The sequence below is a fragment of the Siphateles boraxobius genome, unplaced genomic scaffold, assembly GCF_051911475.1.
Source record: "Siphateles boraxobius isolate OS27281-9 unplaced genomic scaffold, OSU_SipBor_1 12, whole genome shotgun sequence".
Classification (NCBI taxonomy): Eukaryota; Metazoa; Chordata; class Actinopteri; order Cypriniformes; family Leuciscidae; genus Siphateles; species Siphateles boraxobius.
The window spans coordinates 24199503-24211923 of record NW_027508722.1 but is presented as its reverse complement, the minus strand read 5'-3'; the positions used below and the strand labels follow the sequence as shown (position 1 = coordinate 24211923).

The 12421-nt window shown below is 37.6% G+C and overlaps 1 protein-coding gene across 1 annotated transcript; it reads left to right on the top strand.

The window, feature by feature from the left end:
- Positions 1-11611, top strand: syt11b (synaptotagmin XIb). The gene is made up of 4 exons (XM_077214204.1): positions 1-1419; positions 5664-6580; positions 7955-8075; positions 8432-11611. Exons 1-4 carry the CDS (start codon positions 1386-1388, stop codon positions 8740-8742), a joined length of 1383 nt encoding a protein of 460 aa, XP_077070319.1. The 5' UTR covers positions 1-1385; the 3' UTR covers positions 8743-11611.
- The last annotated feature ends 810 nt before the right edge of the window (positions 11612-12421 follow it).

Genomic DNA, 12421 nt, shown 5'->3' with positions numbered 1-12421 from the left:
GACAGGAGTGAGGAAACCTAGTGGTTATTTTTTAAAGTATTACATTCCTTCATGCACAGCCCTGCATTAGACTTGAGTTAACTTACATGACTCTTGTTTGAGCTTTATACTGTATATTACGAATTGTATTTAATTCAAAGATTTTGCTAGAGGCTGTGCTATATTGTGAATATATTCATGGCAAAAACGTTCAAAATAAGTGGTTGCTAAATTATTTTTTATCAAATTCCACTTGCTTAATGTAGGATAATATGTAAGGGGTCTGCCACTGAGGGGGGCCTTCAAACATGTGTTCCGGGACCATGGTTCAGCCCTACTTCAGCCGTGACTATATTCAGGATACAGCGCCCAATGGTCCCTACATAATAAAAAATATTAAGAAAAGTAAACTCTGGTAATATCTGTCCTCTAGACGATATATGACACTTGGCATAATAACAACAATCATAAAGAACAACTTTCTTGGTACTTATAGCTCCCTTCTAGCCTGATGGGATAGGAAACCTATGGTCTGTGTTGCAAAGTACACAATTTCAGCAGATGCAGAAGGTCACGGATTACCAAACTTTTTTTTTGTCAGCCAAACCGCTTGATCTGAATCTATCTGAAATATTTACTTGATGTACCTTGATGATTTTAAGCGAATATTTCAACACATTTGCATGTTTTGGTTCTCTAATGTCAGTTAATGATCTCATGACCTGCAGATAAACAACAAATATGCAATATTTTTCAGTTAGCATTTTATTTAGATTGCTTTTATTTAATTTTACGTTTTGTTTTATCAATCACAACCCCCCTGAAGTTCCCTTATTGGTGAACCCGTTTGGGAAACCCTTCCACAGGTCATCTGGGAACTGCCTACTGTCAACTCCATTTTTGCACATCCTACTCATTTAACATACTGGAAGGAAGTAGGCCCTATGGATATTCGAACATGGCTTTTTAGTATTCTAATTTCATGTCATATAAAAAATACATTATCTTTAAGTACATAACCATACCTACCACATTAAACCAAGCTGCTGGTCTTAAAGTAAAAAAAAAGAAAAACTGGTAAGTGGTTAGAGATCTTAAGGACCCCATTTTTTATGTACCTCTACGGATATGAAAACGCTGGAAAAAACGGGACGGTGCGATCCTTGGATGCTCGCTGCTGGTGGGCGGTACTTACGGTCAGACTCGCAATCTGACGCAGTGCATCCTGACGCTCAGCATCCTTCAGGGCGCAGCATCCCACAACGGCCTGGACCGGACCAGACAAGAGGACCCCTCGTACTGTAGAGATGTAGACATCAACATTATATCAGCTAAACGAAGGACCGTCGAAATCTATTGTTTATTCCACAGCTGTTATCCGGATCGCAGCGCGCCCAACCCTCAAAATGGCTGAGATCACTGAAATAAGCGCAGTGTACGGTGAGTAGCCTAGCGCAGGCCTGAGCCACACCAACACGCCTGAGATATGAATACTACGTATTATCGATACACCTGACCTGGTTAAGATATCATTAATTTCGGGTTTTATTTTGGAGAGTGCTTCTAGAAAGGGAAGTCAGACTATTTAACTGTTACCCGACATCAGTAGGATATCTGTTGTACAGGTAGTGATTTGTTATTTAGCGAGCGTTTGTGAACGTTGAATGCATGAAGCTAAAGTGTTTTAATGGAGTGATGGGCACATTGCGCAGTGAGATTGAAGCAAGAATGACGTGATGTCTATTCCGGACTGGACCCGAGGTCTCTTTGTTTGTTAATAACGCGCACCGCTGAGATTACAGTCTCCACCCATGTGTCCTCAAAATCACTGCTATATGGGCTGGAATTGAGCATACGGGTTCTATATCAGTAACTGAATTTTTTTTTGAGTCAAAAGTACAATTATACAAATGTTCAAAACCCTCTTATAGAACAATTCCTAATTCCCTAAATTCTGTCGTCATTTACACACCCTCATGTCCCAGACTTTCATGTGTATGGACAAAAAAAAGACAGATTTTTGCTCTATGACCGCCTGGTATAATTTTTTTACTCCAAGGCCCCCCAATATCCGCAAAATTCAAAGCCACAATGACTTTTCCTGTCGGTCATGATTTACTGTATACATATTTTTTTACTTAAAATTTCTACCCAATAAAATATTTTAGAGCTTGACATAACTTGGAAAATGTACACTCTTTATAAAAATGCTCATGGAGTTATACGATTTTACTAATATGATATTCCAGGTCTAGAAATTACACTTTTAAAATGAACCTGATTCATACAGAGAATGGGAACCATAGTTATATTTTATGTTTTCACTTGAATTACAAAACCATTTATAAAGTATTATCTTTTAAGATATATATATATATATATATATATATATATATATATATATATATATTTTTTTTTTTATATATAATTCTGTCATGTCTGAGGGTGTGAAATAGCATGACGGAAGGAGTGTCCTCGGATCTGATGCCAGCACCAGCTGGCACCACAGTGCCCACCTCCATCTGGCATCAGTCTCCGAGAGACAGTTATGCTCCAGACACTGTTTCTTCACCCACTCTCACTGTGGGCTAAGCACGATTTACACAAGGACTTCTTTTAGAATCTTGTAAGACAGTATTGTGCATATAAAATAATTTTTTTTGCCATGTTTTCAATAATAGATATTATCTTATATGGAATACAACCGGTTAAGCTGTTGTTAATATTTAATTAAAATCGGCATGAAAAATTCAAATTTCACCCTATTTTCTAAATGGATCTTAATGATTTTTATTGTGAACAATTATCCATGCATGTTTTATTTTTTTAACATCGTAATTTTATTTAGACGGTTATCACTTGATCTTCTAATAAAACCAAACTTCTCTCTGGTGACTTATCCAATCATTTAGTCTGCTTAAACACCATCTCTTTCTTAAAAACGACTTCAAGCTCGCATTCACATCTTCCTCCATCCAATAAACAACCAATGGATTGAACCAAGTTCCCACCCTACAAATTTTTCTTTTATGATAATCCATTACACGCCACAATACAGAAAAAAGGAGCTGTTGCTACTTGTTACATTGTGACTTGAAATGGGGCAAGATTGAGTTTTTTCTGTTTTGCTGCATCATTCTGATTTGACACCCACAATGAGAGCATAGTGCTGGAATAACTGGCAGTACTAATTTTAGTCAGGGTTGGTAAATTGACTGTATTGCTTTTGTAGATGTGTATGGCCATTACCTGGTATGGGAAAGTTAGTGCACATACTGTAACATTGAACCCGTCATTTTCACCCACAGACAGCTTGTTTGTCATTTAGTGAATGCTTTTTATATGAAGGATCTTACAGTTCACTGATTGCTGTAACATTGATAGGGCTCTTTTCGCAATCTTCTCAGGTCTCCCCATCCTTCAATCCAATCTGTAATTTTTTATCTAGCAATGAGTTAATCTTTAAGCTACCATCACCCATGACAAATCATCTCTGATGTTTGATATTTGATCACTCTACCGTGTCCCATCTAGACACATCTGTCAGGGCTCTAAAGGGATGTTATTTTGATTTATATCCTTAGAACTACAGAGAAATACACCAAGAGTTTAATAATAGAGATTCTCGTAAAGAGTGGGGGTGTTCAAATTCCCTCTATTGGCCCTTGGCAATCAAGCCCTCTTAATAATCCCCATCAACTGAATTGGTTCGATCACTCTCTCCTCTCCACCTATAGCTGGTGTGTGGAGAGCGCACTGCGCCGTTGTACTGTGGCTGCCGTCACATCATCCAAGTGGATGCTGCACACTGGTGGTGGCTGAGAAGAGAAACCTGTCATTGATTGTAAAGCAATTTGGGTGTACAGTAGTAGGTTATGCGCTGTATAAATATCTCATTAATTCGTTTATCTATCCTCTTTGTTTGCGTGTGTTTTTGGTTCATGCGCATCTATGGCCCATGGGATTTTTCCAGGTAATTGGAGCAGCTGTTTTTCTGGAGCCTACCCAAGTCTTGCATCATCTAGCAAGTGGGGTGAGGGCCTTTGTCTGAGGTTGGGTGAGAGTAATAGAGCAAACAACATACTGGGTGGAGCACTGGCAACTATCTCTTTCCTTGTGCTGTTCATTTTGGCTGTAGCTCCATCATGCTATTATTTTTTTGGCTGTAATGACTATACTCTTCTTATTTGATTTTTTGTTGCCTTCACATTCTCTTCTGAATCTTTGTCTTCAGTTCCTCCATCACAAAAAAAGGCTTCCAGTAAACATGCTGATCTCACAAGTTTGGTCACTGTGACCTTATAAAATGGCATTGTGGGGTGGATAGAGCGTGAATTTCAGCATATAGATTCATTGTTAATCAAACTATGTTTGAGCAACTCATCTTACAATCGCCATATATCAGCAACATACACAACACACTCTCCCGCAGGGAGTGTTTCTGTTCTGCTGTCATCAATCTTTGTCTTAATTTATGTCACTGTGTCCTGACAACACAAGGACAGAAAGCTCTAGTAAATAAACTGTCCTTCAGATTTTTTATTAATGTTGAAAACAGTTAAGCTTCTTAATATTTTTTGTTGAATCCATGATCTTTTTTCTTTTGATGAATAGAAAGATAAACAGAACAGCAAATCTTCTTTAAAATATTTTTTTACTGACTTTTGATCAGAATTTTTTTTTATGATAAAAATGATTTTCTTTTAAAAAAGTCTCACAAGCCTATATATACATACATACACATTCGGGGGTGTAACGGTTCACAAAATCTAACTGTAGCCTACCTTCTCTAATCTGAAAACGCATGGTTTGTTGAAAATAACGTGTAAATCAGACAGAACAAGTTCCGCTAATGTATGTTTCTCTTTCAAGTCTTGCGCTTGAACGGACAAATTCACACAAAAATTAGGGCTGCACGATTAATCGCAATGGACTATATGCACGGCCACTTTCTGGGTTTAGATAAGCCAGCTCAGTCAATTCCGGTCAACTGTCAAAAAGCAAATCAATCAAATCAATCGTCAGATCAGAAACCTAATATTCCTGCTGCTGTCTGTTTTTAATGTCAATCAAACAACAAAAGACAAGGAAATCACTCACTACTCTTAACACACTACTCTATAATATACACATTCTCTCAACTGACATTCTATTCTATCCTATTCAAAAGGTCAACTTTACAGCATATGAGGTGCTTTTAAACAACATTTTAACATAGAACAACATTAAATGCATTTACAGGGCAGTGACTGACGAACGCTCTGATGCGGCACTACATTTATACAGAACAGAAGCGTAAAGACATCCAGACAGAATGATATGATAGGATTTCATGATATTTCATAGCTATGTTGCAGAGGGAGACCGGATGCAGTAATTTGTTAGTGGTTTGTCTCTGCGTGGGACTATGGTGTTCCTCTGCATCATTTGGTGGGTGGAGTAGGCATGAAGTAGATATTAGAGTAAATCCTCCGTGGGTTTGTCAGTCTCTGCATTTTCAGAGCTGTTGTGCTTTAACCATCTAGATTCTAGAACGAGAAAGACTGTTGTTTTATTTTCTACGATTTAAGCCTGTGAACATCTTCAGGTATGTTAGTGTGACTGTTGGTGAATGTAGAAAAATGTATGTGATCAAGTTGTTTATCAGTCTGTTTACTTTTCCGTCTCTGTTTTTTCTCTTTTAGATATGTCCCCAGTGCTGGCGGGGTTTATCGGTGCTGGTGTGTTGGTTGTTGCAGTCTTTGCGTTAATATTTGTGTGGACTTGCTGTCAGAAACATTACAACAGGAGGAACTACAAGCTGCATGGCATCCAATCGGAACACAGTGACCCTCTCACAGACCCGCCGTACAAGTTTATTCACATGCTGAAAGGAATGAGCATATACCCTGACACGCTGACCAACAGCAAGAGGATCATTAGGGTGGCACGCCAGGCAAGGTCCCAGACCACTGATGGGGCTCAAGGCAGCAAGGGCCGCCCAGTGGTGCTTGTAGATATGGATTCGGCAGCAGAAAGCGGCCTGCTGGAAGAGAAACAAATGCAGATGAGGCTCGGGGAAAGTGGCCACGAGGTTCCCAGGCTGGAGAGGGAGCTTCCCGTGCGTGCGGATTACTGCTGTCTGGACAGTAGCTCTGCAAGCAGCAGTCAGACCTCCAGTACTACAGTTTCCAGCACGGCTACACCCTTCACCCCTGCCGATGAGCCCAGCAGGGGCGACCTCAGCATTGCAATCGACTATAATTTCCCCAAGAAGGCCTTGGTGGTCACCATCCTGGAAGCTCGGGGGCTACCGGCAGTGGAAGGCCAGGTGGGGAGCGCAGACCCCTATGTAAAGATGACCATTCTCCCAGAGAAGAAACATCGTGTTAAGACTCGTGTTCTGAGGAAGACTCTGGAGCCTGCTTTCGATGAGACCTTCACATTTTATGGTGTGCCGTACAGCTCCCTGTCGGATCTCACTTTGCACTTCCTGGTGCTGAGCTTTGACCGGTTCTCACGAGACGATGTGATTGGGGAGGCGATGGTTCCACTGGCAGGTGTGGACCCGAGTACAGGCCGGGTCCATATTACGCAACAGATCACGAAGAGAAGTATGCAGGTGAGAGCGAGTATAACACAAACAATACATATGTTTATATTTTTATTTAATATGAATATTTATAACATTTTTTCCATAATGTAAATAATTGAATAGTCATATATATATATATATATATATATATATATATATATATATATATATATATATATATATATATATATATACGTATATATAGTATATGAGTGACCCTAAATATCGCATAATATTTCAAGCTAATATAAAAATGTTAAAAAGTAACAATATCTATGCTGACTTAAGTCCAATTCCTTTTAAGGTTTATGAGTTAAATTGTTTGCATTATTATAATTAATATTATTTGAAATATTGGTACATTTTGTAGATGTTTTTATCCAAAATGACTGACATTGCATTCACGGTACACATTTGATCAGTTCTTACTTTCCCTGGGAATCAAACCATGACCTTGGCATTGCTAGTGCCATGCTCTACTGTTTGAGCTACAGGCAAGTTTTTATTTAGAGCCCATTTCAGAACAGTTTTCATTTAATTCAACCGTTGTTCCTGAATTTAATTTGTACTACATGAAAAAAGAACCACATGAAGTGAAATTTAAGTAAAGAAAATATTTAACAATTTTATGTATATGTATAATATTTTTACATTATGTATAATATATTATATTTCAAGCTAATATCAAAACAACCACACAGTAGAACATTGCTGTAAGTTTACACCCATCAATAACAATAACTAATCTGACTAAAGTCAAATTCTTCAGAAGATTTTAGGCTAAATACATTTACTTAAGCACATGTTTCAGTTTAATTTGTACAATTATTTTATGCATTTTATTCATGCTCCCGCTGTGTGACTGATTCATCTGGGTTCTTTTTATAAGTCTAATAGTTGTATGAGCTCAGCACTGAATCATCACTCCCATCCTCCTACTTTGTAGTCATTGATAAATGTGCTTATCCTCCTGCTCACTGAGTGGGTTTAGATGATGCGTAGACAATCCTGTTGGCACATACATGAAAGCCTCCTCGTGCCTCCGCACAGAACCGAAACTCAAGACGTTGAGCTGTGAAGATAAACGAAAAACAAGTTATTAATGAGTTATCAGCCCATTAATTTTGTACTTATCATAAACGCATCTGTTACTTTGCTAATACACCATGCGTAGAAGAGCTGCTACGACATAATCACTTACCTGCTTATGCTGGAGTTCTTCCAGTGCTGTGGAGGTGTATAGAGAACCCAGGGTCTTATTCTTAAATGTACAGCTGATTTAAGACCTCAATATTAAAACCTGGTTTAAAAAAAACCTGTTGACTTGCAATTATGAATGTATGCATGCATGAGAGAAGCAGTTTATTTGACCTTTGTGTCTGTGTATTTGCTTTTCTCCAGTGTGTAAGCCGTGGAGAGCTGCTGGTCTCTCTGTCCTATCAACCTGTTTCTCACAGACTTAGCGTGGTGGTGTTAAAAGCAAAACATCTTCCAAAACTGGACATCACTGGGCAATCTGGAAGTAAGTATATATGTATATATATATATATATATATATATATATATATATATATTATTTTATTTTAATTATTCTTGTGTAAATGTTTTGGGGTCAGTAAGATTTTATCATTAAGTCTTAAATGACCACCAAGGCTGCATTTATTTGATCAAAAGTCAGCGATATTGTGAAATATTATTACAATTTTCAATTTAAATATATTTTACAATGTAATTTATTCCTGTGATGGTAAAGCTGAATTTTCAGGATCATTACTCCAGTCTTCAGTGTCACATTAAATGACATTTTTTAAAATATTAATTGTAAGTATTTTTTTTCAAAATATCTAATCAAATGGCCTGTCTTATCTTGTGTCCCAGATCCATATGTGAAGTTAAATGTGTTCTATGGCCACAAACGTATCGCCAAAAAGAAAACGCATGTGAAGAAGAGCACACTCAACCCCGTCTTTAATGAGTCCTTCATCTATGATGTACCGGCTGAGTTGCTGCCAGAAATTTCTATCGAGTTCCTGGTCATGGACTTCGACCGTACTACTAAAAACCAGGCCTTGGGGCGGCTGGTGCTCGGCGCAAACAGCCCCTGCCCCTCGGGTGCCGCCCACTGGCAGGAGGTCTGCCAAAACCCACGGCGCCAAATCTCAAAGTGGCACACACTCAATGAATATTAGAGCTTCACCACAATCTCTCCTTGCACACATTCAAACACAGGCACACAGGAAGCGTTTAATAACAAGAGACAGAGAGAGTTTGGGAAAATATGCCTTTGTTACCGTCACTTTGAAGGTAACTGATCTTCAGGAGGACTTTAAAAAAAAGACTTAAGCCAACGTTTACGTCATTGCTGATGTGATTATGGGCCTCGGAAATTAATCTTAAAAAAAAAAAAAAACAAGTTCACTCTTACTTTCTCTCTCAGTTGCTCACACACACACAAAAACACATGTCCAGAACATAACCAAACATGATAAATAATAAACGAGACCAAAATTTTGAAAGACTGTTAGGAGTTTATGAGGTTTAGGATTCTGTAATTGTCATTATGAAACTTATCGCATGTCTTAACACTCCATGTTTCACTCCAGAAGGGGACATTGTGTGCATTTGTGATGCCGACACACATTAAACAAGCTCTTTTTTTTAGGCATCTGATTTTTGGAACTTACATCAAGGGGATCTTGTGATAAGTGGCTTCTGATATTCACTGCTTCTCCACTGTATGAGCAATGCACCGAAGTGACGCATAGGTTGTATGATCTACGCTTAAGAATGATTTGTTCTGTTCCGCTTTGGCTGGAGATGTTTCAGAGATTCCTGCTGTTTCACATTCTCCACAGCTACAAGTTGAGTCATGTGATTGTACAACAATAACCCTTTTGGCAGCACTCTGGGCCTGATTTATTGCCAGTGCAACAATTTCAACGCGCACTTTGGATAAATCTGGCCCTGAAAACGTTAATCTGCACTGCTATGCTACAAACAAACTCTGAATGTCACTGTCTGTATGAATTTCATACAGTGCTTCAATTCACCATAAAACAGAGGTTCACTGTTTCGTAGACTTTACTTGCCCATGTCATCAGATGCTCTTTTTAAGGTGGATTGGATCCGCTGTCATTTTAAATACTGTGTGATATAGAGATAGACAAAGAGGTGTGTTCGTAGTTCAGAGCTGGAAAGCTCTGGCATATTAAGGGGGCATTCTGAGCCCTCTGGTGTTATGTTTGGGAAATGGAAAGATATGTAGCAGTAAATCATTTGTAGTTCATAAAGTCAAGAGGGAATGTATTCATGTAATTCTTTCAGTCACAACACGTCTTAGTCTATTCTTCTAGCATACCTCGTTCACCTCAGTTCCCCTTTTACTGTCTCATACCACTTTTCCACATCTCTCATTTATGATGAGAATTGGTATAGTCATTTATTTGATTTAGAGTGGGCTTACCGTCAAGATCTTTTGATGGTTTGCATGTGTGCCTGCTGATAGCCTGGGCCTTTATCTCCGATTGGTGCTCCTCACTGTTAAATTAACAAGCCTGATGTCTAAATCTGTCTGTGTTTCATATGGAGGCAGAGTTAAGGTTGGGAACCAAGAATCAGAAATGATTCCATTAGAAAGAAGTAGTGGAACCAAATGACGTTCGACTCCATTAACAATTCTCGCACATGCATTTTTTCCGCTAATGCAGACAAAACATTGTATTAAAAAACTGTTTCCTGTTTTCTCTGTTTCCTGCACAATTTATTCAGCAGTGCCATAAAAACACAATTGAATCTACAGCTTTAAACAGATAGCAAGCCCAGTGTAGTCCAATTACAGAACAATTTACTTACAATCAATTTATTTTTAGTGAACTGAAACCATACACCGCAACCAGTGTAGTATGATTCCTAACGAACGACTCTAATGAGTCGGTTCTTTTTAATGAATGAAAAATTTACAATGCAATCTCTAAAAACACAATCTCTAAAAAACAAAAGGACTCTAATGAGTCAGGTCTATTTAATGTGTCGAACCAACAACACAACTACAGTATACTGATCAGAGTAGTAACTGACTGGTTGCTCATATAACAATGTGTAATTAAAATACATATTATGCATTTTCTCATTTGTATTTTATAAAGATTAATAAATAAATAAATAGTTAAATAGTTTGTTTTTAGTATATATACCTGAGAACAATTATTGGACTGCATTTATGCTGCCTCTAAAAAAGACGGCAAGAATTGTTTTAAATGTATTTATTACTTAAATTATTTGATAATTTGGAAATGCAATTGCATTTTTTCCTAAAATATTTATTCTTTAAAAATACTAAAAAAGAATTGTTAATTGACTGTTCAGCAATCAGAACAGGAACAAGATCCTTTAAATTCTTGATACCCATGCCAAGAAGGAAATCTGCCCAGGATTCAACAGACCCAGCAGAGCAGGGACCATCACTGATCTGGGAAGCTCAAAACACAATGTCATTTCTCAAAAATACACTCAATTCCCCACAAATTAACCACTAGCAGTCAGCTGGTCCTATGGCACATGGTTTCTCTATCATAGAGGTGTTTAGATTCTAAACTGTAATTCTAGAAGGAAAAAATGTTTCTTTCCATTCAAGCTTCTAACATGCTAAATTCACACTCCCTGTATAAAAGTGCACTCTATCCACTCAGTAACGTCTTTCATGTAGAAGACACTTCTTTGTGTCAGATCACTGGTATGGCAAAATGGAAAGATATTAAAAATATCAAACCATGTGAGAAACAACACACAGGAGAAAGAAAAAAACTTTTTTTTAAAGGGGGAAAAAACAAAACGACAAAGTCATTTGTAACCTAAACACAATCGCTTTGGTGTTCAAAAATAAATTGGCAGGAAACTGAAAAATGTTGTATTAGTGCAAACTAAAAAAATATATATTGTGAATATTTGACGTATAATGTACTACAAAATGCTGTGAGATCTCTCCTAATGTTACACACACACCTGTATGTTAGTGTTCTTAACACCCACTGAATGTGCAAAATAAACATGATAAGTGAATATCTCTCTCTAGTATATTTTCACTCTAATTTTTAAAGTGTTTGGATATTTTCATAAGACATCTGCTTGAGATGGGTGATTTAAAATTAAACCAGGACCTTTTGAAAATCAAAATATGTCAATATTAAAGAGATAGTTCAGTCATCACTCTCAAGTTGTTCCAAACCTTAAGAGTTTCTTTCTTCTGTTGAACCAAACAGTTGATGCGCCGCATTGGAAGTCAATTGACCCTATTATGGAAGTCAATGGGGTCCATCAATTGTCTGGTTATCAACTTTTAGTTCAAAAAAAGGACACTCATACAGATTTTACTTTTAAAGAATCTTGAAGAAAATTAATGGCATTAAAGCTAAACCAAAGCAAATATCTGCGGTGTGAGCAGTGACGTCAATTAAAATGTAATGAAATAAAAGTGTATTTCCTCTTGGAAATGAAATAAAAGTGCCTTCAAGGAAAGTCTAAGAAATTCCCAGGCTCAAATTGTTAAACGGTTGTTTAATCTTCCAGTTTACTGAGTAATTTTTAGTTAGGAAATGAGACAAACGGATATGAGAATACATCACTCTCTAAAGAGAGCCTTTGTGAAGGATTTCAATTATGACATGGCAATGTGAGATGACCTTAATGTACCTCATCTCCAATGAAAGATTGATTTTCTCAGAAGAAACCTCAAGCTTCTGGTAGTCCATTCCTCATCGTTCAATTTCTGAATTAGAACAGGAATGCTGATATAAAGGGGGCTGAACACCCATTAAACTTTTCAACTGTGACATTAAAATCATAACTGACTAGACATATCTGAGTAGACTC

What these genes read in the sequence shown, in the direction of transcription:
- syt11b (XM_077214204.1), top strand. Translation starts at nt 1,386, where the DNA reads ATGGCTGAGATCACTGAAATAAGCGCAGTGTACG. An exon ending in TGAAATAAGCGCAGTGTACG is followed by an intron (nt 1,420 to 5,663) that starts GTGAGTAGCCTA and finishes TTTCTCTTTTAG; the next exon opens with ATATGTCCCCAGTGCTGGCG. An exon ending in CATCACTGGGCAATCTGGAA is followed by an intron (nt 8,076 to 8,431) that starts GTAAGTATATAT and finishes CTTGTGTCCCAG; the next exon opens with ATCCATATGTGAAGTTAAAT.